This window comes from Chiloscyllium plagiosum, unplaced genomic scaffold, assembly GCF_037043375.1.
Source record: "Chiloscyllium plagiosum isolate Xiang-an unplaced genomic scaffold, Cpla_swu_hap1 HiC_scaffold_28, whole genome shotgun sequence".
Classification (NCBI taxonomy): Eukaryota; Metazoa; Chordata; class Chondrichthyes; order Orectolobiformes; family Hemiscylliidae; genus Chiloscyllium; species Chiloscyllium plagiosum.
In genome coordinates this window covers 42,751,408-42,775,158 of record NW_028270166.1, presented here as the reverse complement: position 1 = coordinate 42,775,158, position 23,751 = coordinate 42,751,408, and the positions used below count along the sequence as shown (strand labels likewise).

At 41.3% G+C, this 23,751-nt stretch overlaps 1 protein-coding gene across 3 annotated transcripts; it reads left to right on the top strand.

Annotated features, from left to right (window-relative positions):
• The first annotated feature begins 633 nt into the window (after nt 1-633).
• On the top strand, nt 634-21,481 carry LOC122565183 (procathepsin L-like). Of its 3 annotated transcripts, none has more exons than XM_043720890.2 (8): nt 634-654; nt 5,043-5,171; nt 8,301-8,423; nt 13,315-13,473; nt 14,010-14,234; nt 16,895-17,063; nt 20,076-20,193; nt 20,794-21,481. In XM_043720890.2, exons 2-8 carry the CDS (start codon nt 5,046-5,048, stop codon nt 20,891-20,893), a joined length of 1,020 nt encoding a protein of 339 aa, XP_043576825.2. In that variant the 5' UTR covers nt 634-654; nt 5,043-5,045; the 3' UTR covers nt 20,894-21,481. The 3 variants fall into 3 exon arrangements, with proteins under 3 accessions (XP_043576825.2, XP_043576826.2, XP_043576827.1); XM_043720891.2 differs by having other exon boundaries at nt 637-654; nt 5,026-5,171; XM_043720892.2 differs by lacking the exons at nt 634-654; nt 5,043-5,171 and adding an exon at nt 6,726-6,898.
• The last annotated feature ends 2,270 nt before the right edge of the window (nt 21,482-23,751 follow it).

Here is a 23,751-nt window from a genome sequence, read left to right as displayed (position 1 = left end):
CATCTGTGGCCACCACTGATGTCCAGCAAATTCTTATTTCATATCCTCAGACTTCCAGCTTCCAGCACAGACTGGTGGTTAGTGAGGGTGGATGGGGTGCACTGACTGACTGTCTTCTCTTTAACCCATGGATACAAAGTATTTCCTAAAGGCATTCTGACCTGGGTAACTACCTCAATGCTCTTCTGATGCCTGGGGTGCTCCAAATGTCATAAGGTGAAAAAGAGAGTTACTAATGTATTTAGATCCATTGGTAATGGGGCTGCCACAGAGTTAAACGAGTTGATGGTGTCATTGGTACATACCTGGGCTGTATCTTACTGCTGTGGTTTTTGAGTGCAGAATAGGAAAGCATTGCAGCCCTCAGCACTGTTTGCACTTATCTTAGTGACTACTGCAAATAGGCACAAACAGACAAAGCATAAATGAACTGAAGTGGCATTTTTGATTTAATAACTGCAGGCACATATGAAATGGGGCTTTGAAACTTGTAAACTGTGTAGAATGTAGCAATGTGCATGAGAAGGCAGTGATGCTGAATTAACACCAGCAACTTAATTAGTCATTTTACCAGTTAGATAAAGATATCTATAAAGCTTCAGGAAGTGTAATGCAATGTGGGTTGTGGTACACAAGAGACAAGATCATAGCAAGGTTGGTTATAATATTTCTGCTTCTCTCTCTATACTTCTGAGTTAAATTTATTTTGTCTTTTGTGATCTATCCTTCTCCAAGATAAAGGCCTTTGAGATAAAGTTTGGAGTTTTAGGTTGTGTTTATTTTAGTTCTTTCTAAATATGATGTGGAGATGCCGGTGTTGGACTGGGGTGGACAGAGATAAAAATCACACAACACCAGGTTATAGTCCAACAGGTTTATTTGGAAGTACAAGCTTTCAGAGCACTGCTCCTTATCAGGTAGCTAGTGGGGCAGAATCATAGCATGCAGAATTTACAGTGGAAGATTAAAGTGTCATACAAATGATGCGATGTATTGAACAAACCTAGATTGCTGTTAAGTCTTTCATCATTTTGAATGGTGTTGCAGGTTTCAATTCATTAATAAATAAATCCCAGGACTTCTTTCAAGTCACATTTCCAAAATAACTTAAGGTTTTATATTTTAAAAATGACATCTCAGCAATTAGAATGTATTAAAGATGTGAGTGAGTGTCTGTCTGTATTCCAATCTTGAGTCAGACTAGTTCTATTTCCAAAGTAGGAATTTATAAAATGTCACATGGACTGACTGCCTACAGATTGTGTGCTTTTTGAACAAAATAAAATGTATCTGCAAATACAAATCTGCAAATTCACCCCATAGACTTATCTGTATGTGTGCGTGCGTGTGTGGGAGAGAGAGTGACAGAGTGTGTGTTTGTGTGGTTGCGTGTGTGGAAGTAGTGAACATAGGGTTTAAAGTAGTTTTTTGTGAACTAGCGTCTGCAATTAAGGTACAGAATGTAAGCCATAGTAGACAAATGTCAATGAATAAGCATAGAATGATGGTTTCCAAGAAACAAAAGTAGTGGTATGTGTTAATTAAGTCTGAATGTCAACATGTTTAGTTTCATGTTTAACAAATAGATCATAACGCGGTAAACCTATTTGTCATTAGTTGGCAAAATAATTAAACAAGGATAAAAAAAATTTTTTCAGGATAACTTCAAATAGTTTTGAATCATGGCCTGGAGAGATGATCAAAAGTAGTTTTATCCCTGATAAAGTGACCAAACCTAACCTGGATTAATGGATTGATTAACAATTATGTTTGAATCCTTTGAACATTGGTTAGCCATCTTCTTTATAGGCCAGTTTATCACTCTGCTTGTCTGACGTTAAGGACCGGATGAGGAAGAATTTTCAATGATCAAATTTGGAGAAGGTCGATGCCATTGTCTTCAATCCCAACAAATCCTACTCCTTAATCCCGATTCCATTCCTCTCTGCGTCTGAGGCTGAACCAGATAGTTTTCAAACTTTGTCATTAGCCTCCAGTTAAACCTCTCACTGTAAAGCTGCTCCATATTGAAGGCTGCTATCCTTACTGCATGCTGCCTGAACCCATCTGCTAGTAAACCTCACACCTTCATTACCTCTGTGCTTTCACATTCCTGGCAGATTCACAAATTATAAACCTGAGGTCATCCTAAACTCTGTTAGCCATGTCGTTACTCACCCAAAGTCTCATTCCTGCACTACTCCTGCACTTGCTGACCCACCTTGGTTTCTGCCAGAGATTTTAAAACTCTCATTCTTCTTTTCAAATCCCTTCAAGACTTCATCCTTTTTATCTCTGTAACCTTCACCAGCTCCACAACTCTATGAAATATCTGTGCGCTGTTTAAAGAAATTTATGTATGTATTACTTTGCTCTTCTAAAGGCTCAGCTGTCTGTGAGGAAATCTTTGATAGTCCCACGTTGCTATTGGGTTTGGTTTTAAAGAGTAGCTTTTCTCCCTGTTTTCACTCCCAAAGAAAGCTGGTTAAAAGTAGGTACAGATGAAGACAATACAGAAAACCTTTATTTCTCTTACGTGTGAGCTCATTCTGAGTATAAACACTCTTATATTGTTAGCATTTAGCCCATCCAGTCCAAACTATTCCCCTGAAGAGCATCCCACCCAGATCCATCCTATCCCTGCATTCACCATTGCTGGTCCACCTGGCCAGCACATCCCTGGACACTTTAACATGGCCAATCTACCCAACTTTGGACTGTGGGAGGAAACCAGAGCACCTGGAGGGTACCCACACAGACATGGGGCAAATGTGCAAACTCTACACAGTCACCCAAGGTTGGAATCGAACCTGGGTCCCTGGCATTGCGAGGCAACAATGCATACCACTGAGCCACCGTGCCTTACCTCTGAGACAAAATGTTGAGGATTCAAGCCTCATTTGTAGAATGTAGCTGACACTTTAGGGAATATTGCATTGTCAGATATGCTGCCTCCTGGGTAAAATGCTAAAGCTGCGCCCTTTCTGACTCTGAATCTGGTGTAAAATACTCTACAGCAATATCTTAAAAAAGAGTAGAGGAGGTGGCTTAGTAGAAATGGGTACCATTATCACATAAAAACATTTCATCTGGTCACTTGCCTTGCTTCTGTAAGGCCATAAGATACAAGAGAAGTAGTAGGTAGGCCATTCAACCCATTGACTCTGCTCTCCCATTCAATGAGACCACAGCTGGCATGGACCCAAAACGATAAGTCTGCTTTCGCTCCACAAATAGTGCCGGACCTGCTGAGTTTCTCCAGCAATTTCTGATTGCCAGTATCCACAGTTCATTGATTTTCTGATGATCCTCGACTCTACTTTCCTGTTCTTTTCCCCACAAGCCTTGATTATGTTGCTGATTAAAACTTTCTCTGTTTGTTGGACTTTGCACAAATTTGTTCCCATATTCTCCAACATCAAAACGGTCAATACACTTCATTACCCGTAATGTGTTTTCAAATATTCTCTTTCCTTCTTTCTCAACCTTCCATTGTTCATCTAATTTACCAACACTTCAACCTCAACCAGGGAAACATCTATTGTTTTCTTGATTCACTTGGGTTTCTCCTGTTTTCTTCAATTTCTATTCAATGCTTTGCTTTGGACCTTTTAGATTTCTCAATAGAAACATGACTGACACGAAAACGCCACTTCATGGAAAATGATCTGATTACATTGTAAATGTCACCAAACCCACAACTATTGTTATTCCACCCACTGCAAAGCAGGGCAAAGGTCAAAGTTGCAAACTGCCTCCTTTCATTGACCTTACGCGACCTGTAAGTGCATTGGTTCATTTGTGCAGAATGACGAGAGCTCACTTATGCCATCCTGGTGCTGTAATTACCCAAGGGTGTTTCACTTCAATCTTCCTTCAAACTTACCATCTTTAGCGTCACAACTCCAAACAATTCCATCTTATAATCACCTTCTCAAGAATGGTTCGTAAATTCTACCTAACCAGCAAATGTCACATCCTGACAAAGAATTTTGTAAAAGCCATAAGAGTCTGGTAGTTTAGTGGTTTTCTCTTTTGGATCAGTTCACTATTTGACTCATTAACAGACACTTGTTAAAGTTTCCAAACATAGCTACAAAGTAAATTTATGTCATGGGGTTTTATAAGAGCATCATAATATGCAAACTGAGCCACCTGGAGAGATATCAAGTCAAATAACCAAAGGCTTAAACTGTTAGGTTTTATGCCATGGTTTTGCTTGAAGTGGAATGCACAATCAAATGAAGGTGTTCTATACAATTTCAGAGTGAAACATCATAAGCTCAAAGCTCTGAAATTGAATATTACCTGGAGATGTGACTATTCCACAGCACGAGTGGTCAGACTGTCTAACTGACAGTGAATCAAAAACCTGGTGCCCAAGTCCTTACACACACAAAGTCCCATTCAACCATTAGCCCTGTCCTTAATCAAGTGCAGTTTCCCCATTACATGACTCAATATTTATTTCTGATCTTTTCTGATCACTCAACAATTTCTCTCCTCTGTTCTAACCCACAGAGACCACTATCCCATCACCAAGTCACCCTTTATTCACACATGGAGAGTCCTTGACACTGATCTAGCTCCGTCAGAGCCAGCTCTCAGACTGAACAGAATCTCTGACACTCCTGTATATATCTGTCAGCAAGGGCTTCCTGAGTGGACCAATCTGGGAGCTCATATCCTATGAGATCCACCTGGTTGACCTTGTTACAATCACTACATCTTCTGAAATCTGCTCAGTGCCCACAATCCTCCAAAATATCTGTGCTCCTCTAATTCTGGTCTGTCCAGTATCTCTGATTGTAATTGCCAGGCCTTCAGCTTTAAGACCACTGACTATAATGTGGCCTTGTTCACTCTGAGTGAGTTAACAGGATGTTAATGACTTAGCTCATATCTTTACAATAAATATAATGGATGAGCCTTAGAATCAGGGAGACAGTGGAATTGGTTTGAATAAACATAAAAGTACTAGACTGCTTAGGAATAATGATTGACCTTAATAATGTCTGAAAGCAGAATCACCTCTTCCATAGCCAATGATGAAGATCTTTCTGGTTCTGATGACTTGGATTCCGGCTGAAGTCTCCTCATTCACCTTTGACCCTGCATTGGATGAAAGTTGGATAAAGTGGACATTATTTCATGGGAAACAGTATGAAAAGGTAAGAAACAGAAAACACAGGAGGCACCCAAGTTGGAAAAGGAATCAATATTTGATTTGTGTTCTTCTTTGGTAAAATAAAATGAAAACCTCAGCTTGTCAGCAAAATATTATAGATTTCAAACACTTTCTATTCCATCATTGGAATGCATGGAGTGATGCAGAAGATGAGACAGATCATAGAATCATGGAATCCCTACAGTGTGGAAGTAGGCCATTCAGCCCAACAAGTCCACACTGGCCCTCTAAACAGCATCCCAAATGGACCCACCCCTTACCCTATCTCTGTAACCCTGCATTTCCCATGGCTAATCTACCTTGCCTGCACATCCTTGGACAGATGATACAGATGGTCTGGGCTGCTACCTTGGTGCTGGCTGGTTCGATCTGGTGCTGTGGCCTTCGTGTCAGTGCACGGTAAAGAGTTTGGCCCTCCATTACTCTGCCAGCACCTCCAGGTCCTTCTCTGTAAAGCGGAATTACAGATTCCCTTTTTGGAACACCTCCAGAGAAAAATGTTGCATCAGTAGATGAAGAAAGGCAATTCCTGGCTTGCAGCATTAAAAATGGCGTGCAGCTGGTGTTCAAATACCTTGCCTGGGGAATGATCAGTGCGGGCTCCTTTCACCTCAGCTGACTGCTGAATTGTGTGGGAAGGTCGCTCACTGTTAATAAGGACAATGCTAAATGAATGCATGAGAAAAGTGACCTTGGTAGGACAGCTTCTTGGAAATAGCTTGAAAAATAACACTTAGGTATTGGAATCTTTGCCCAGCATCTCTCTTATTCAAGGGGTTAGCAAGAATGTAAAGTAATCCTGAAAATAGAAGTAGTTCTCGAGAAAATTTCAAGAAACAAGATAATTTGACACCTGGCAAGTATGCACATTGGCATTGTCTTAGGAACCTAATTAATCAACATATTTATAAACAAACTAGAAGACAGGGGAATGGGTCTGGGTGGGTTGTGCTTCGGTGGGTCGGTGTGGACTTGTTAGGCTGAAGGGCCTGTTTCCACACTGCAAGTAATCTAATCTAATCAAAGCAACATCTTCATGTTTACCACTGATACCAAGATAGACTGCACATAGTATAAATGGAAGAGTAAAAGCAGAAAGATATTAATAGATTGAGTGAATAGGCAAATGGATTTCAATGCAGGCAAAGATATAGCCATTAATTTTAGACAAAAATAAGTCTGTTACAAAGCTAGTCCATTTTTTTCTAAAAGCTGTTCCTTGGCTCAAGGAGACTCTATCCTTGATTTTTTTCAGAGGAGTAATAAACCAGGCCGAGCTCCAATCAGAATAGTTTGGTACAGAGATGAAAAGGATTTTGAGATTTGTTTATATGTAAACAGATGAGACTTTATGCCAAAGTGATCATGTTTTAAAAGCGCAGCAGGTCAGGCAACATCCAAGAAGCAGGAGAATCGACGTTTTGGGCATGAGCCCTTCTTCAGGAAGTCATGCCCGAAACGTCAATTCTTCCTGTTCCTTGGATGCTGCCTGACCTGCTGCGCTTTTCCAGCAACACATTTTCAGCTCTGATCTCCAGCATCTGCAGTTCTCACTTTCTCCTAGAATGTTTTAAAAGTGACCTGTAAAGTGAATGGGGAGTGGTCAGCTCTCTAGCTGAGTTGAGCAGTTTTAGTTCAGTCGTGAACTTGGAAGTTCAACCTGGAGCTATGTGGGAACTCTCTCTCTTGTCTGCCCTTCAACTTTAACCCGTAAGCATGTGTTCCATTTCTACTGGGTTTTACAGGGAGTTTGCTTATTGGGACTGTTGTGTGTATTCGGAACAGCATAATTAAGTCAGTTGGATAGGCTGAGTTCTCTCAGGGTTCTTTATTCTGTTCTTTGTGTTTCATTATGTAATTTTGTGAATAAATTTTTGTCTGTTTTAAAATCTAGTAGTCAACGTAGCTATCTTACTCCGGGTAATTTTCACTGTACACTTACCGAAGCAAATTGTAAAATTATGGTCTGGGGCTTCCGATATAAGAATGTTTTGAGTCTGTAACAGGCCCCAGCATTTCCTCATCCCTTAGCTCATCAATTGGATGCTATGATGGCTCAGTGGTTAGAACTGCTGCCTAACAGTGCTGACATTTTGAACATCCACAAATACTCAAGGGTCCAGGTACAGGAAGTTCTTCTAAAATGCGATGGTTGTGTTCTTGTGAAACCCCATGTTATAGAAAAATTGTGCTTTAGAAACAGCGCTTAAAGTGTTGGCAATGTAATTGTGTTACAGTCAACGTACATTTTAAAAGTTCACGCTTCAGAAATAGTGTCCCAAATTCATCAATCAAGTTATAGTGAATTTGTGTTAACGAAACACACGTTATAGCAGAACGGCCTTTACATAGAAGATTGAAATCTCAAAACTAGCTTGAGTATACAGGGCTAGAATGCAAGGGAGTGAAGCTATCCAACAGCTATACAAAACCTGAGCATTTTTGAACATCAAAGTTCAGGAAACATATAACGGCTGTGGAGGAAGTGCAGTATAGATTACCAGAAAGATATCAGATATTTCAAGGAACTGACAGGGTAGATAGAGATAGAGAATATTTGTTTAGTTAGAAGACTAGATTAAAGGGGCATAGTTTAAATGTTAGTGCCTATCTCAAGAGTCAAATAAGGGAACCTTTTAATAAAAGGTGATAGAAGTTTGGAATTCTCTTCCGCACATAAAAATTAATGCTAAGTCAATCGTTAATTTTAACTCTTAGATTGGTAGATTTTGTTTTAACAAGTTATTGAGGGAGGCAGTGTTTATGGAGTTAGGTCACAAATTGAACAGCAGTGCAGATTGAGGCATTAAACAGTCTGTTACTGTGGGTCCTCTAACAGGAAGGGTTTCTCCATAGTTGTGGTACCGAAAGCCCTCACTATCCATTATACAGCTGGCAGCTGTAACACATCTTTAGTAAATTTCCATTTACTCATTTTACCAAGTTATTTCAAACTAACAATTCAGCTGCACTCTGAATACTTTAACCAGACGGCTAGTTTCTGATCACTCCCAGTTGTTCCTGTGCTGTGTCAGATCGATTATCCTGGTCAAGTTTCCAGGAGTCTTAGGTTATGAAAGTGCAATGGTTTTTCTTGTGCTTTTACATTTAGAATGAAGAACGTTGGAGGAGAATAACATGGGAGAAGAATCTGCAACAAATCAATCAACATAACCTGGAGTATTCGATGGGCAATCACACATTTCGTATGGAGATGAATCACTTTGGTGATATGGTCAGTATCAAATCCAAAGCAGATATTTCCGTCACTCTCACCCGACCTTCAGTGACAGTGCGATCGAGCTTGTAGCAGTGTTTCATACAGAGGCTTGTGAGCTCAAGCCCACTCGGGAACTGCAAGGGTCTAATTTTTAGATGAGGCCATAAACCCAGTCACCCGCTCAATCCATTCCACGGCATTTCTCAAGGAAGAACGGGAAGTTCTTCCAGTGACATGGTCAACATTCTTCTGTCAAGGAGCACCATCGAAAGCAAAGTAGCTACTCAGTCATTTGTTTATTTTGTTTGGGGGGACTTTTTTTGTGCAGAATACATTTCCTCAAAACAGCTTTTGTTATTATCTAAACAACAGGAATATACTTAAATGCCATTCATAGGTTGGGATAGAATCCTTACAGTGTGGAAGCAGGCCATTCGGCCCATTGAGTCCACACCAATGCCCGAGAGAGCATCTCTTTCGGACCCACCCCCCATACCCTCAACCTGAAACCCTGTGTTTCCCAAGGCTAACCCACCTAGCCGATGTATCCCTGGACACTGTGGGCAATTTAGCATGGCCAATTCACCTAACCTGCACATCTTTGGATTATGGGAGGAAACCAGAGCATCCAGAAGAAACCCACACAGATAAAGGGAGAATGTGCAAACTCCACACAGACAATCGCCCAGGGAACCCGGGTCTCTGGCGCTGTAAGGTAACAGTGCTAACCACTGAGCTCAATTCATATGTGAAGGGATTGATTAAATATTACATACAAACATACAAAAGACGTGCAGAAATAAGTCATTTGGCCCCCTGAGCCAGTTCCACCATTCCATAAGATCAAGTTTGATCTGATTACTTCACCTACCTCCCCTCACCCATTTATCCCCAGTAACCTCTGAGGTGAATGTACCACCCCCATGCTAATTAATAATCTATCCACCCCAGCCTTCGAAATATTCAACAACTCTGCTTCCACTACCTTTTGACGAAGAGAGTTCTAAACACATGTGGCCAACCGTCAGTAAAAAAATAACTCAACTCTGTCTTAAATGGGTGACTTTTTTTTTAAACAACAACTCCTTGTTGTATATTCTCCTATAGTTCAAAATGGTAGTCTTGGACTCTTGCTCAAAGTGAATTTAAAATTCAATGATGTTACGGTTGCTACTACCTGGGGCGCTTTCACTATGAAACCATTAATTAATCCTGTCTCATTGTACAATACCAGGTCTAGTATAGCCTGCTGTCTGTTTAGCTCAGAAATATGCTATTCAAAGACTCTACACTGAAAGTGTTCTAGGACCTTCTCATATTGGTTACTACAAACCAATTGATTTATCCAATCTCCGTGTAGATTAAATTTCCTTGATTATCACCTTGTCTTTCTGACAGGCTACCATTGTTTCTTCCTTTATGCTCCACCTAATCGTGCTTACTGCTAGGGGACCTCGACACCACTCACATAAGTGACTTTTTGCTTTTATCATTTCTCATCTCTCCCCAAACAGCTTCTATATGCTGGTTTCCTGAACATAGGCATCCATCTCTCTATTGCATTTATTCTGTCATTATTTAATAAAGCCGTGCTTTCAACTTTTCTGCCCTTCTGAAATATCATGTACCCTTCAATATTCAGATCCGGATTGTACAGGGTCTTGGTGAGATCACACCTGGAATTTTGTGTCTAGTTTTGATCTCCTTATCTGAGGAATGATGTTCTGGCAATGGAGGGAGTACAACAAATTCTTGGGATGGCAGGACTGACATATGGAGAGAGATTGGATTAGTGAGGAGTTTATTCACTGGAGTTCAGAAGAATGGGGAGGGGGCTCTTATAGAAACCTAAAAAATGTAGCAGGACTAGATAGGGTAAATGCACGAATGATGTTCCCAATGAGACGGAGGTCTCGAACCCATCTAACAGTTTCTGGACACAGGATGGGCCATTTAGGGTTGAGATAAGGAGAAATCTTCAGAGATTGGTGAGCCTGTAGAATTCTCTGCCACAGGAAGCAGCTGAGGCCAAAACATTGAATGTTTTCAAGGTGGAGTTAGGTATAGTTCGTAGGGTTAAAGGGATCAAGGGGTTTGGGGAGAAACTGGGAACAGGGTAGTGAGTTGATCAGCCATGATCCTGTTGAGTGGTGGAGCACGCTCAAAGGGCTAAATGGTCTAATTCTGGTTTTATTTTCTATGTTTCTATGGTATCCTGTAACCATGCCTTTGCAATGGGTATCAGATTGTAATTATTTATTTCTATTTGTGCCAGTACATTTGTTTCAAATGTGACAAAGTCTTGTCTTTTTATTATTTTTATAACCTCTAGCCTTACCTGGGGCTTTGTTGATCTGTTGATTACATAAATGCAGGCAAAATTCTTTCTTTAGTAGTCAGCTAGAATGGTTCCTCTGAATCAAGCTGAACTTCCCTCTAATTGATGCTAATGATCAAACCCAACATGGGATGGAATCAGGGTACACATGAAGTTTCAATGGCTATGAAGGGTTACCCTAACCACGTTGGTCCGACACTGCCTTTCAGAGGGACAACAATGTCATATTCCCCATAATCTTGAAATATTGCCTGAGTTCAGTATACAGTGATTTCTCTGACAGCTTTTACATAAGACAATAACAATGAGGAACAGGAGTGGGTCATTTGTCACATTGATCTTGGATCACTATTCAGTAAGATCATTAATGATCTACTCACGGCCTGAACTCCATCTTACTGCTAAATCAAAAATCCACCTCACTCAACCCTGAATATATTCTGTAATACAGTCTTCACTGCTGTCTGGGGTAGAGAATCCCAAAGACTCTGACTCTTAAAGAGAAGAAGTTCCTCCTCTTCTCCATTTTTAAGCGGCCCTTTATTTAAACTATGCCCACTAATTTCCAATCCTCCAATGAGCATGAAACAACATCTTGTGCTTTAGTTGTCAACCTTGTGTGAAGTATTACCAAATGTGAATCAGGGGCCTGGTGCAAGGATGGCAGTCTCTATCACAATTGGTCCCAAAGATGAGGCTGAGAAGGTGCAGGATTCCCTGGCTTCTATTTGCTTTGTGCCTTCAGCTCAGGAAACTGAGCTTTCCCTTCCTCTCCAGTGGCTCCCCAGAGCTCAAAGCTGTCAATGATTCACTCGCAGCTGGCTCTGCACTGTCATCTCCTTGCTCCCCTTGTAGCAGGTGAATGGGAATCCATCAGGTCTTGAACCTATGGCCAACTCACCTTACGCAAGGTCCCTAGGTAGATGACCATTTAGTGTGAGTAGGTGAGCCAGTGCTGTTGTTTTTAACTTAACAATGAATGCTGATAGAATTAGCTCACTCCAGAACTGTTGGGTGTGCGACCTTGTTCTGCGAAGAGATGCCAAAGAAATGTCTGCAACAGTGAAGGTGCAGACTGCTCCTCCTTTTGTTAAGCCCGATGGTATGTGTCTATGTCACACTACCTTTCGAGAAGTGCTGAGGACTGAGGCTTGCCAGACTCACATTTTGGTGTCCTCAGTCAGTTTGTTGTCATTCCAGTTTCTCTTTATTAGCTTGGTGTTGCAGCTTTTTTAATGACCAGGTTGAAATAAGGCACTATGTAAATGTATGTCTTCCTGACAGCATCAAGCGATTGCTGATGACAGTTGAACCAAGGCATATGGAGTTCTCAACAAACTCCAGAGTCACAATGCTAACACTGATTGATGGTTTTGGGGGCAATATCCTGGAAACTCACTTTTGAAACTTCACTGGTTGTATTAATCTCCTTATAGGTGTCATATGGGCTCTCTGTGTATCTGCTGCCGAAAGTGGCCCTCAGTCTGCAATTTTGCTGAGGCAATATTCCATGTGTATCCAAAGCTTTTAAATGAAGCATCCCATTCATCCCCAAAACTCAATAATGGTTACAGTCTGACTGACAGTCACAAGCGTGAAGCTTGTAGCAAACAAGGAGCATCGTCCATCATAGTAAGAAATGACTGGTGCCCGGTTTTAGGGACTGTGCTTTAGAAAGGAAACGCTGCAAAGGTTTGCAGAAATGATTCTGGGAATGAGAGGATTCAGTTATGAGGATACATTGATGAGGCTGGGATGATTTGCTTCAGAGAAGGATTTGAGACAATTACTGTAAATGATGAGGAGATAGAGAGAAACTGTTCCCTATTGAATAGAAAGGTGAAGGACCGGAGGACCCATTGAAGAGGTTGGCAAAGGAACTACAGGTGACATTAAGAAAAATGTTTTGTTTATGAGGGGGTGTGTGATGAGTGATTAGAATCTGGAATGCACTTGCCTGAGATCATAGTGGAGAGAGATTCAATAATAGATTTCAAAAAGAAACTGGGCAATTCTGAAAAGAGAGAAAGGGAAAGAGGACTAGCTTTTTGGACACAAACAGTTGAATGGCCTCCTGTAATCTGATAATCATTTGATTAATTTGTTGCTTCTATCACCTTTGCAAAGTGGTTTCTGGGCTGTTTAGGAGAATAACATTGGTAGGGCAGTGTTCGAGTCAGGGAGTGCTGCACTGTTGGAGGTGCTGTCCTTTGGATGGAGTGTTAACCAGAAACTAACCTGTCTTGAGTGGACCTAAAAGATCCTATAGCACCATTTCAAAGATGAGCAGTTGAGTCCTCAGTATTGTCTTGGCCAATATTTGTCAACAAATCTCACTAAACACAAATGATCTGGCCGTCATTGCATGGCTGTTTGTGGGAGCTTGATGGAATTTGATTCCTAAATTACAACAGTGATTACAATTCCACTGTATTTCATTGGTTATAAAAAAAACCTTTTGAACACTGCAATGCTGCAAAAGATGCTATCTAAATGTAAGTTATCCTTTCTTTGAAATAAGCATGGAAATAGAAAGAGTATCCTCATTATTTTACTTTTACTCTTCAGACCAGTGAGGAATTCAACCAAATCATGAATGGATTAATTCAAAGAAACCCACAGAGCCCAGCTCCCAGTGAAGAGCCACTCCACCAGCATGACGATATAGATATTCCTCAGACCATTGATTGGCGTAGACATGGATATGTCACAGAAGTGAAGAATCAGGTGAAAATAAGTATCTTTAAAGAGAGTTTTTCAGGTCCAACTGGGTTAATTGAATCAAAGCCCAGTCATACTGTAAGATATTTTGAATAGAGTTGGATGTTCTAATGTCAGAGCTTTCTTTTCAAAAAAGTAAACTGTTCCTGTTATTTATGTACACTTCTATCTCATTGGAAATTTTATTTAAGTCACACTGCTTCCAAGCAGTGAATTTAAAATTGTACTTTCAGGCAAAAGACCTCTGGTCCATTCAGCTAATCTAGCTATAGTATATGCTTGATGCATTCCTAATTACTCCAATTCCTAATACTGGCAAAACTCCTGCTAGTTCCTTGTTGGAATCCATTATGGTCTCTTTGTTCATTGACATATTGTGTTACTGTTCTGCCAGCATTGTGATAGGTGAGGAGTATTTCTTGAAATAATTGTGGCTTATTGTTATTACGATACAAAATTGAATCACATTAATATTGAATCATGGTTTAAATGGATCTGTAACTAAATAAAACAGAGGGTGACCTTGTTTACTACATTATCAGGGTCACTGTGGCTCGTGCTGGGCATTTAGTGCAACTGGATCTTTGGAGGGACAGATCTACAGGAAGACAAATAAACTCATCTCACTGAGTGAACAGAATCTCGTCGACTGTTCCAGACAACATGGTAACAAAGGATGCAGTGGTGGACTGGTGGAAGAAGCCTTTAAGTATATACAGAGCAATGGTGGAATAGAAAACGAAACTTCCTACCCTTACACCGCAACAGTAAGATCTTTCATTGTTTATTATCTGTGCATCCACATTAATAATTATATCAGTCAGTAATATAGGAAAGCTATTCCAATAATTTATTCCACCAATAACAATAACTTTTTTAAGCTTTAACATGTTTCATTACAGTTTCCGTCAGTGTCTTACTTGTAAGTAAGATACTGCTCTACTTCAATATCGCTCCCTATAATCCTAATATCCTACTGCTCACTTACAACCAGATCATATCAATTGTACCATGTTAGCTTGCTAATACCTGCACGTGCTCGGGGTGCATGGAGCTGATGGGGGAAACAGAGATTCTTCTCACATTTCAAACTTAACAAATGCTCCTGTCATGGGGAGGTTTGCCTGACAGTAACAATAGAACCAAACAGGTAACAGCACAGAGAGGGGACTATCTGTACCAGCTCTTGGCTAGAGCAGACCAAACCTAATCCGATTTCCTTGTTCACTCTAAGTGGCCATGTCTCTTACAGTACTTCAAACACTGAGTTACTTTTTTCTCACAATGTTAGTTCTAGCTAGCACTCAATCCTTCAACATTTCTGCAAACCTCTTCTCAACCTCAGCAACAATTTAAAGTTGATGATTTTCCAACTAAAGAAAAAATCTGTCCTCCCACATCCCACTTTAAAGTTTCTTGTATATCTTTCTACATCTCCTGCTCCAACTGTTCCCAATTAGTAAAACAAGATATACTTGTAACCTCTTCTTCCAGCTGACCTTAGATTACTAGATTAGATTACATTACAGTATGGAAACAGGCCCTTCGGCCCAACAAGTCCACACCGCCCCCCCGAAGCGCAACCCACCCATACCCCTACATTTACCCCTTACCTAACACTACGGGCAATTTAGCATGGCCAATTCACCTGACCTGCACATCTTTGGACTATGGGAGGAAACCGGAGCACCCGGAGGAAACCCACGCAGACACGGGGAGAACGTGCAAACTCCACACAGTCAGTCGCCTGAGGCGGGAATTGAACCCGGGTCTCCGGCGCTGTGAGGCAGCAGTGCTAATCACTGTGCCACCGTGCTGCCCACCTTGTTCAGACATACCCCTGAGTTCCACGCTGGGTACAGTTCTCATTCAGAATGAGAAAATAATTGAAATGGTTCCTTTCCCCAGTTTTCCGTCTTCCCCCACCCCAAATGACCAATTCATCATAAGGTATCATTAAATTAGTTGGTGGAGCACACTTGAATATATGTTTAATGGCTCAGTTACTGGATAAGTAATCTTGAGGTTTGGGCAACATACGATGAGTTCAAGTCCCACCAAAGTTTTTTGGGAATTTCAATCCATCTTTTTAAACATCTGGCAATTAAAAAGCTAGTTTTGGTGAAAGTTCACAGAAAACTGCCAGACTGTAATAAAAACTGAACTGGTTGATTTGTCTTTTTGGGAAGAAAATGTGCCATCCTCACTTGGTCCAGACTAGATATGGGCTCTGTACGATTGTCTCTGCAAGGCTTCCCGAAGTGGCCACCCAGCTCCGCTTTGGAAGTGGGGAATGGAATCCCCACCATGTGGAAACAGGCCATTCGGCCAAACAAGTCCATACTGACCCTCTGAAGAGTGTCCCACCCAGGCCCATCCCTCACCCTATCACAGTAACCCTGAATTTCCCATGGCTAATGCACCTAACCAATACATCCCTGAACACTATGGGCAGGTTAGCATTGCCAAACCACCTAACTTGCACATCTTTGCTCAGTGGGTCAAATCTGGAGCACCCGGTGGAAACCCACATCGACGCTGGAATCAAACCTGGATCCCTGGTGCTGTGAGGCAGCATTGCTAACCATTGAACCACCATGTCTTTCTGAGAATTTTTAAAAACAACATGGGCACATCTCAGCTTTTGTAGGTGATTAAATGTAATCCTATGGTGAATTCATTAATCATACAATATTGCAAATCTACCAGAGCTGCAAATACTTGTATTTTATCTGTTCACGGACGTGGGCGTTGCTGGGTAGGCCAACATTTATTGCCCATCTCGAGTTGCCCAGACGGGCAGTTAAGAGACAACTACGTTGCAGTGCCTCTGGAGTTACATAAAGGCCAGACTGGTTAAGGAAAACAAACTTCCTTTCCTAAAACACATTACAATAATCAGCAGTGGTTACACGATTGCCATTACTTTACCTTTTTCTCCAGATATGTATTGGATTCAAATTTCCCATCTACCATGGTAAATTATATCCATCATGTCCTCAGAACATTATATTCTGGATTACCAGTCCATTGACATTACTGTTGTGCCACCATCTCCCCTATTCATATTCCTAATCCTTTGCTGTCTTTGCTCCATTACTGGGCACTGTACTTTCAGCTCCCTGTGTCTGATTCTCTTCAGTTACTCCTCTAAGCCCCTGTGCTTTCCTGACACTCTCACTGTCTTTGACCCACCTTAAAATCCATCTCTTTGACCACCACCGTTTAACCTCCCATTGGACGATCTGCACACATTTGTGAAACTGTTTCAAAGTGATTTGCATATTAGAGTTAGTTTTAAAATTAGTTACCTGTTGTTGCTGTCTTTGTTGTCTGAAATATCTGGAGGCATTAGCTCTAGAGAGTCTGCTCAAATCAAAATGTCAGGATACACTACAGGCTGTTAATTTTATTCTCTATGTTATAGGATAAGCAGTCTTGTAGGTACAATCCCCTGCACAGTGTTGCTAACTGTACTGGGTACAAAACCATTCGCCAGGGAAGTGAGCCTGCATTAGCAATGGCAGTGGCTTCAGTTGGACCCATATCAGTTGGAGTTGATGCAGCTCAACTATCCTTCCAGTTCTATCAATCAGGTAAGGCCTACACAAAGTAATTCTGTGATTACACATAAAGAGGGACGTTGTGTGCACACCATGGTACCCACTTGTGCCTTGTTAAACTTACAAGGTCAGGCAGAGGTTTACAGGACTATGGGGAAAAGAGTCAAGGGATGAGATGAATTGGACAGCTCTCCCAAAGATCTGATATTGGCCTTCTGGGCTAAATGGCTACTTTCAGTGCTACATCATTTCCACTGCCAGAGCTCACTTGTGGCACTGTGGTATACATTCAGTCAAGGGTAACCCTTTGAGTCCTGAACATTAATTTTAATCACGGGAATAGGTCAAACTTGGGCAAGGAAACGTCTTGCCAGTCATCAGTGCATCATAATTTGCATAGTTGAAAGAGATACTTAGGACAGAAAAGGAACACATTAAGAATGGCTTAATAACAGCACTACTGACTAAACTGGCTAAATCCTGAAGGTTATATCTACCAGACTGGGCTTGTGGTAAATAGTGAAAGAATCTGCAAGCGGGAAAAGAAACCTTGATCTTGTCCTCACTAATTTACCTGCTGCAGATTTATCAGTTTATGACAGTTCTAAAAGGAGTAACCACCATACAACATATTGTGAAGATAAAATCTTATTTCCACATTGATGATATCGTTCATTGCATTCTGTGGAACTACCATCATGATAAATGGAATTCAGGTGATATCTGGGCATCCATCAAAATGCAGTTGGCTACAGAATTGTATTCCATGCAAACTGCTCCCTCACCTGAACATTACCATCAAGACAGGGGTCCCATGTGAGTCACTGAGGAGTGCATGAGGGAATGCTAGCTGTATCACCAACACAGGACTACCTGCAGGTTAAACATGGTATGCCACAGTCTGAGCTGGGCCATCTCACAACAAATGGATCTGATTAGAGTCACAAATAGTGCTTACAATTAAACAACTAGAGGAAACTCCACAAACATGTCCATCCTCAGTGACAATCAATCCCGTCACAATATAGAAAAGAAGATTGAAGAGTGCACAACTATCTTCATTTGGGAAAACTGAATACATGATTAGTTTGGGGCTCCTTGTGATATTCCCAATATTATCTCTGCCAATCTTCAGGCAACTCACTTAATTTGCTTTGATATCAAAGAAACAGCTGAGTTCAGTAGACACAGGAAAGATAACAAGCAGGAATAACATGCCAGGTGTAAAGACAGATGCTCCAGAATGAGTCAAATCCTTAACCAAGCTGTTCTGGCCCAATAAATGGTAAACTGTTCAGGTATGTCCATAAAAATACAGAGCAGATCCAATCTGGTCAATTATAAACCCATTAGCGAAGTGATGGAAGGTGTCATCAGTGCAACCGAGTGATACTTATTCACAATAATTTGTTCATCAATGTATAATTCAGGTTCTGCCAGGATAACTTAGTTGCAGAGCACATTATAGTCCATTCAGAAGAGCCTATTTGTAGATTAGATTCTCTACAGTGTGAAAACAGGCCATTTGGCCCAACAAGTCCACATCCACCCTCTAAAGAGTAACCCACCCAGACCCATTTCCCTCTGACTGATGCACCTAACACTATGGGCAATTTAGCATGGCCAATTCACCTGACCTGCACATCCTTGCACTGTGGGAGGAAACCAGAGCATCCGCAGGAAACCCACACAGACACGGGGAGAATGTGCAAACTCCACACAATCACCCGAGGTTAGAATCGAAACCAGGTCCCTGGCACTGTGAGGCAGCAGTGCTAACCACTGAGCCATCGTGATGTTAGATGAGAGTGATTTCTCTTGACCCATTTGAATCTGCTCCAACACTCAATAAAATTGTCTCCATCCAGAAAAAAAGCAGCCCATTTGATATCACCTGACCATTCACCGCCTTAAACATTCACCACTCTAGCAGTATTGACACATGGTGTCTGTGGGGTAACCATCAATAAGATGCACAGCAACGATTCACCAAAGCTCCTTTGGCAACACATTCCAAATTTGTGACCTTTAACCCCCAGAAGAGCAAAGGCAGCAGATAAAGGAGAACTTGCAAATTCCCCTCTAAATTTACATCATTTTGTTTGGGAACCATTTCGCTGCTCCTTCACAGTCCCAGCAACACTGTGGGACGAGTCTAGATTCCAGCAGGTCGATTTGGCAGCTCACCACCTCCTTCTCAAGGGCAACAGGGACAATTAATAAACGTCAGCCTTTCGAGGGAAGTTCTCAGCCCGGGAGCAAAGAAGGTTATGGAAAATGACTGGAAAAATGGACAGTCTCTGAAGTAGAGGAAATTAAGAGGAGGTCTGAAAAAGGTGTTCAAATTCATAAACATTGATAGAGTGAGTCAGGAGAAATTATGAAAAAAATGATTGACAACTAGAGGACACAGACTTGAGGTAACTGGCTAGAGATCCAGAGATGGCCCGATGAAATATTATTTCCTATACAGCGTCTTGTTATGGCCTGGAATGCACTGGCTGAAAAAGTGATGGAAGTAGCATCATAAATAACTGTGAATAATTGAAAAATGTATTATATATGTAAAATATTTGAAGGAAAGAAAATGTCACGGTGCTTTGTGGAAAAAGCAAGGGAATAGGATTTTCCGGGATATGTCTACCATACAGTAGGCACAGGCATGTGGTGGCAGAAGTGAGTCCTGCAGATGCTGGAGACTAGAGTCTAGATTAGAGTGGTGCTGGAAAAGCACAGAATGTCAGGCAGCATCCCAGGAGCAGGAATATCGACATTTCGGGCAAAAGCCCTTCATCAGGAATGCTTTTGCCCAAAACGTCGATATTCCTGCTTCTCGGATGCTGCCTGACCTGCTGTGCTTTTCCAGCATCACTCTAATCTTCACAGGCATGTGGTGGCCATCCCGTGTGCTGTATTGCACATGGTCCAGTCTGACAAAAAGAGCCAAACTTGATTTTCAAGGGAAAGTAATCAGAGATAAGGTATAGAGTCTCCCAGGTACATTTATTGCAGGCTCTTCATCTCGTTAAACTTATTTCCATACAGGGATTTATCACGATAACAAGTGCAGCACTACCAAGGTGAATCATGCAGTGCTGATCGTGGGATATGGAACTCATGGTCAAGGAGAAACTGCACAGAATTATTGGATTATTAAAAACAGGTACTTCCCACACAATATATTCCAATACTCTCTGTCCTGAGGGCTTCTATTTCAGAATTAGGCTCAAAAATCAGAGTGCTCACCAACCATGTAAAAAAAATCAATTGGGTCTATACTCATGTTGGACTGACTAGTGAATCAAGTATTCATTACCCTGGGGAGGGAAAACCTTAAATCTTTTCCTTTGGATCTCCTTGTGAGAGGGCTGCGCGTACAGTACTTGTTTTGAGATGGTATTAGTGATAGAGTGCATGGACAGGTAAAATTTTCACCCAGTGTAGGAAAGCCAATGGATTTCCACTTCAGTGGAAACGTAACGTGAATTGTACTATTTGTGCCTTCTTCCTATTTAGATAAACTACAATTTAAAAGCTTAAATCATTCAAATAATTTATCTGATAACAGACTTTTTAAAAGGTCGGATGATTGGGTCTAACATTCGATCAAGAGATCAGATTTATCACATTGGACCTCTCCCAAACTCAACTCCTAGGAATGTACAGTGAGATTTTTCACTTGGTCTTATTGCTGTAAGGAGCCATTAGCCTGAATACAAGGACAATGCAGTAATTTAACGCAAATTTGTTTTTGTTTCTCCAGCTGGGGAAAGAATTGGGGCATCAACGGGTACATGCTTCTTGCTAAAGACATGAAGAATCAATGTGGCATTGCCAGTTTTGCAGTTTATCCTCTGGTGTAATGGCAATGTCAGGCAGTCCCAGTCATGGCTGGGTTTGATACAATCATGACCAGATTCGGAAGTTGCTACAAGACATAACTCACCATCGTATCAGTGGTAACAGGAAACTGAGGGAACTCAGACTTAACATTTCGGATCGAGTGATCCTTCCTCAGAATGGATCTGTTTCTCCACAAATGCTGCCAGACCTGCTGAGCTTTTCTAGCAATTTCTGTTTTTCTTTCTGATTTACAGCATCTGCAGTTCTTTCAGTTTTTTATTGAATAAAACTTGCTATATTGGACTGTAAACGTCTAAATTAAGCATCAAAGTTACTTTTAGCCTTGAAGTTGATACTGAAGGGCTTGTGGCAAAGATCTGTAGAAATGGCACATGATTTCTGGTCTGAATGCCAGTGCAGTAATTGCTTACAGTCACAACAAAATAAAATGCTTTTCATTGGCACTCCTGGGTAATTTACACACTGTTAAAACATAGAATTACCTGGTAAGATTGGAGGTTCAGTTGATATCCGATCCTGGGAATCTTTCTACACATTGGCCCAACCAGAAACAATATCCAGTAAATAAATTGCAGTTCTTTTTGTCATGTGTGATCTCTCAATACATATGGAAATTAAAGATGTAAAAGGGAAACAAAGAGCACAATATCTTACAGCAGTTATTAAAAAATGGCTTGATGCTCCATTGGAGATAGGCATAATAATTGTACACCAGTCAGTTCTAGACTACTTACGCTATGTGTTATGGAAGAGACTAGACCCCCACAAACTGTTTTAAGAAGGTAGCCTAGACCCTAATGTTTTCTTACTTTAAGAGCATATGTGACTTGCTGTGTTCCTGATGTAATGCAACTGGTCCAATTACTTGACATTAAGCAAAATACAATTTATTTAAACATTATAGTTGAAGTACAACCAAAGAAAGAGGAATTTAGAATAACTTAACTCGAATGGAAAAAATTAACAGAATAACAGATACATTAACTGTTACAAATGAACTGTTCCAATATAGTAACATCCTATAAACACACACCCTGAGCAAAAAGGCAAATTCAGAAAAGCAGACTTGTCCCTCAGGCAATCCAGCAGCAGAGTGAGCCCCCAGCTTCTAGCTATAACCAAGAGAGAAGGAAAAGATAGCTTCTACTTCCTCAAGCCCACAGCAACAACTGCTTAAAGCTAAACCAAAAATCTAAAAAAACCTGGGAATCCTGGTCTGTGAGAGGTGGCGACACCTAGTCAGGCTGCCTCTATTGCTCTGACTTTAAAAAAAACCCAAGGCCTCACAAGCTGTTTCCTCCAGTGGTTTTGTTTGGCTGCTCTGTGCCTCTGCCTTACAACCTCTCTTCAAAAAGAACCAGGACAAAATAACCTCTTAGAGCCACAGCACCATCACTACGCTGTTTTCTCCAACAACTTTTATTTATGCATCGCCTTCAATTTGGGTAAGACATCCTTCATGTTGCCACATACGTTCAGGGCGAGAGGGGAAAGACATAAAAGAGACCTACGGGGCAACGTTTTCACATAGAGGGTGGTACGTGTATGGAATGAGCTGCCAGAGGAAGTGGTGGAGGTTGGTACAATTACAGCATGTAAAGGGCATCTAGATGGGTATATAAAAAGGAAGGGTTTAGAAGGATATGGGCCAAGTGCTGGCAAATGGGATTAGATTAGGTTCGGAAATCTGGGCAGCATGGACGTGTTGGACCGAAGGATCTGGTCCTGTGCTGTATATCTGTATGACTCTATGCTGCAACAGGAATGTTATCGAATAACATTTGACATGAAGCCATATTGGGTACAATTAGGATCAAAGAGGCTGGTTGTAAGAGGTTTCTTAAAGGAGAAGAAACCAAAAGGGGAAGAGAATGATAAAGAGATGGAGAGAATGAGGGACAACATCTCGATCGCTCAGCTCCAAGGCAGTTGGAGCGAGATGAGGAAAGAGGAATTTTCAAAAGGGCAGAGGTGGAGGATAATTCAGTGGGTGTGGGCTATACAAAGCTACAGAGATAAGGAGCGTAGAGTTGTGGGGAGTTTTGAAAATAATTGCAAGAATTTTAATACTGACCAAGAACACGTGCTGGTCATCAAGATGATGGGTGATTGGGATTAGATGTAAGATCTTTAGAAGTTTATTCAAGATATATGAGCATTATTGCCTATCCCAGATTGTCATAGTCATAGAGGTGTACAGCATGGAAACAGACCCTTCGGTCCAAATCGTCCATGCCGACCAGCTATCCCAACCCAATCTAGTCCCACCTGCCAGCGGCCCATATTTCTCCAAACCCTTCCTATTCACATACCCATCCAGATGCCTCTTAAATGTTGCAATTGTACCAGCCTCCACCACTTCCTCTGGCAGCTCACTCCATACACATACCACCCTCTCTGTGAAAGAGTTGCCTCTTAGGTCTCTTTTATATCTTTCTCCTCTTACCCTAAACCTATGCCCTCTAGTCTTGGACTCCCCCATCCCAGGGAAAAGACTTTGCCTATTTACCCCATCCATGCCCCTCATAATTTTGTAAACCTCTATAAGGTCACCCCTCAGCCTCCGATGCTCCAGGGAAAACAGCCCCAGCCTGGTCAGCCTCTCCCTATAGCTCAAATCCTCCAACCCTGGCAACATCCTTGTAAATCTTTTCTGAATGCTTTCAAGTTTCACAACATCTTTCCGATAGGAAGGAGACCAGAATTGCATGCAATATTCCAATATCCTGTACAGCTGCAACAAGACCTCCTAACTCGTATACTCAATGCTCTGACCAATAAAGGAAAGCATACCAAATTCCCATTGTCCTTGGGAATGTGACAGTAAGTCACCTTCTCCAATCACACAGTCTCTATG

Bases quoted from the DNA above. Each gene is read 5' to 3' on its own strand.
- LOC122565183 (XM_043720890.2), top strand. From the start codon at position 5,046: ATGATGAAGATCTTTCTGGTTCTGATGACTTGGATTCCGGCTGAAGTC. The intron at 8,424-13,314 runs GTCAGTATCAAA...TTTACTCTTCAG, and splicing joins TGAATCACTTTGGTGATATG to ACCAGTGAGGAATTCAACCA. The intron at 13,474-14,009 runs GTGAAAATAAGT...CTACATTATCAG, and splicing joins TCACAGAAGTGAAGAATCAG to GGTCACTGTGGCTCGTGCTG.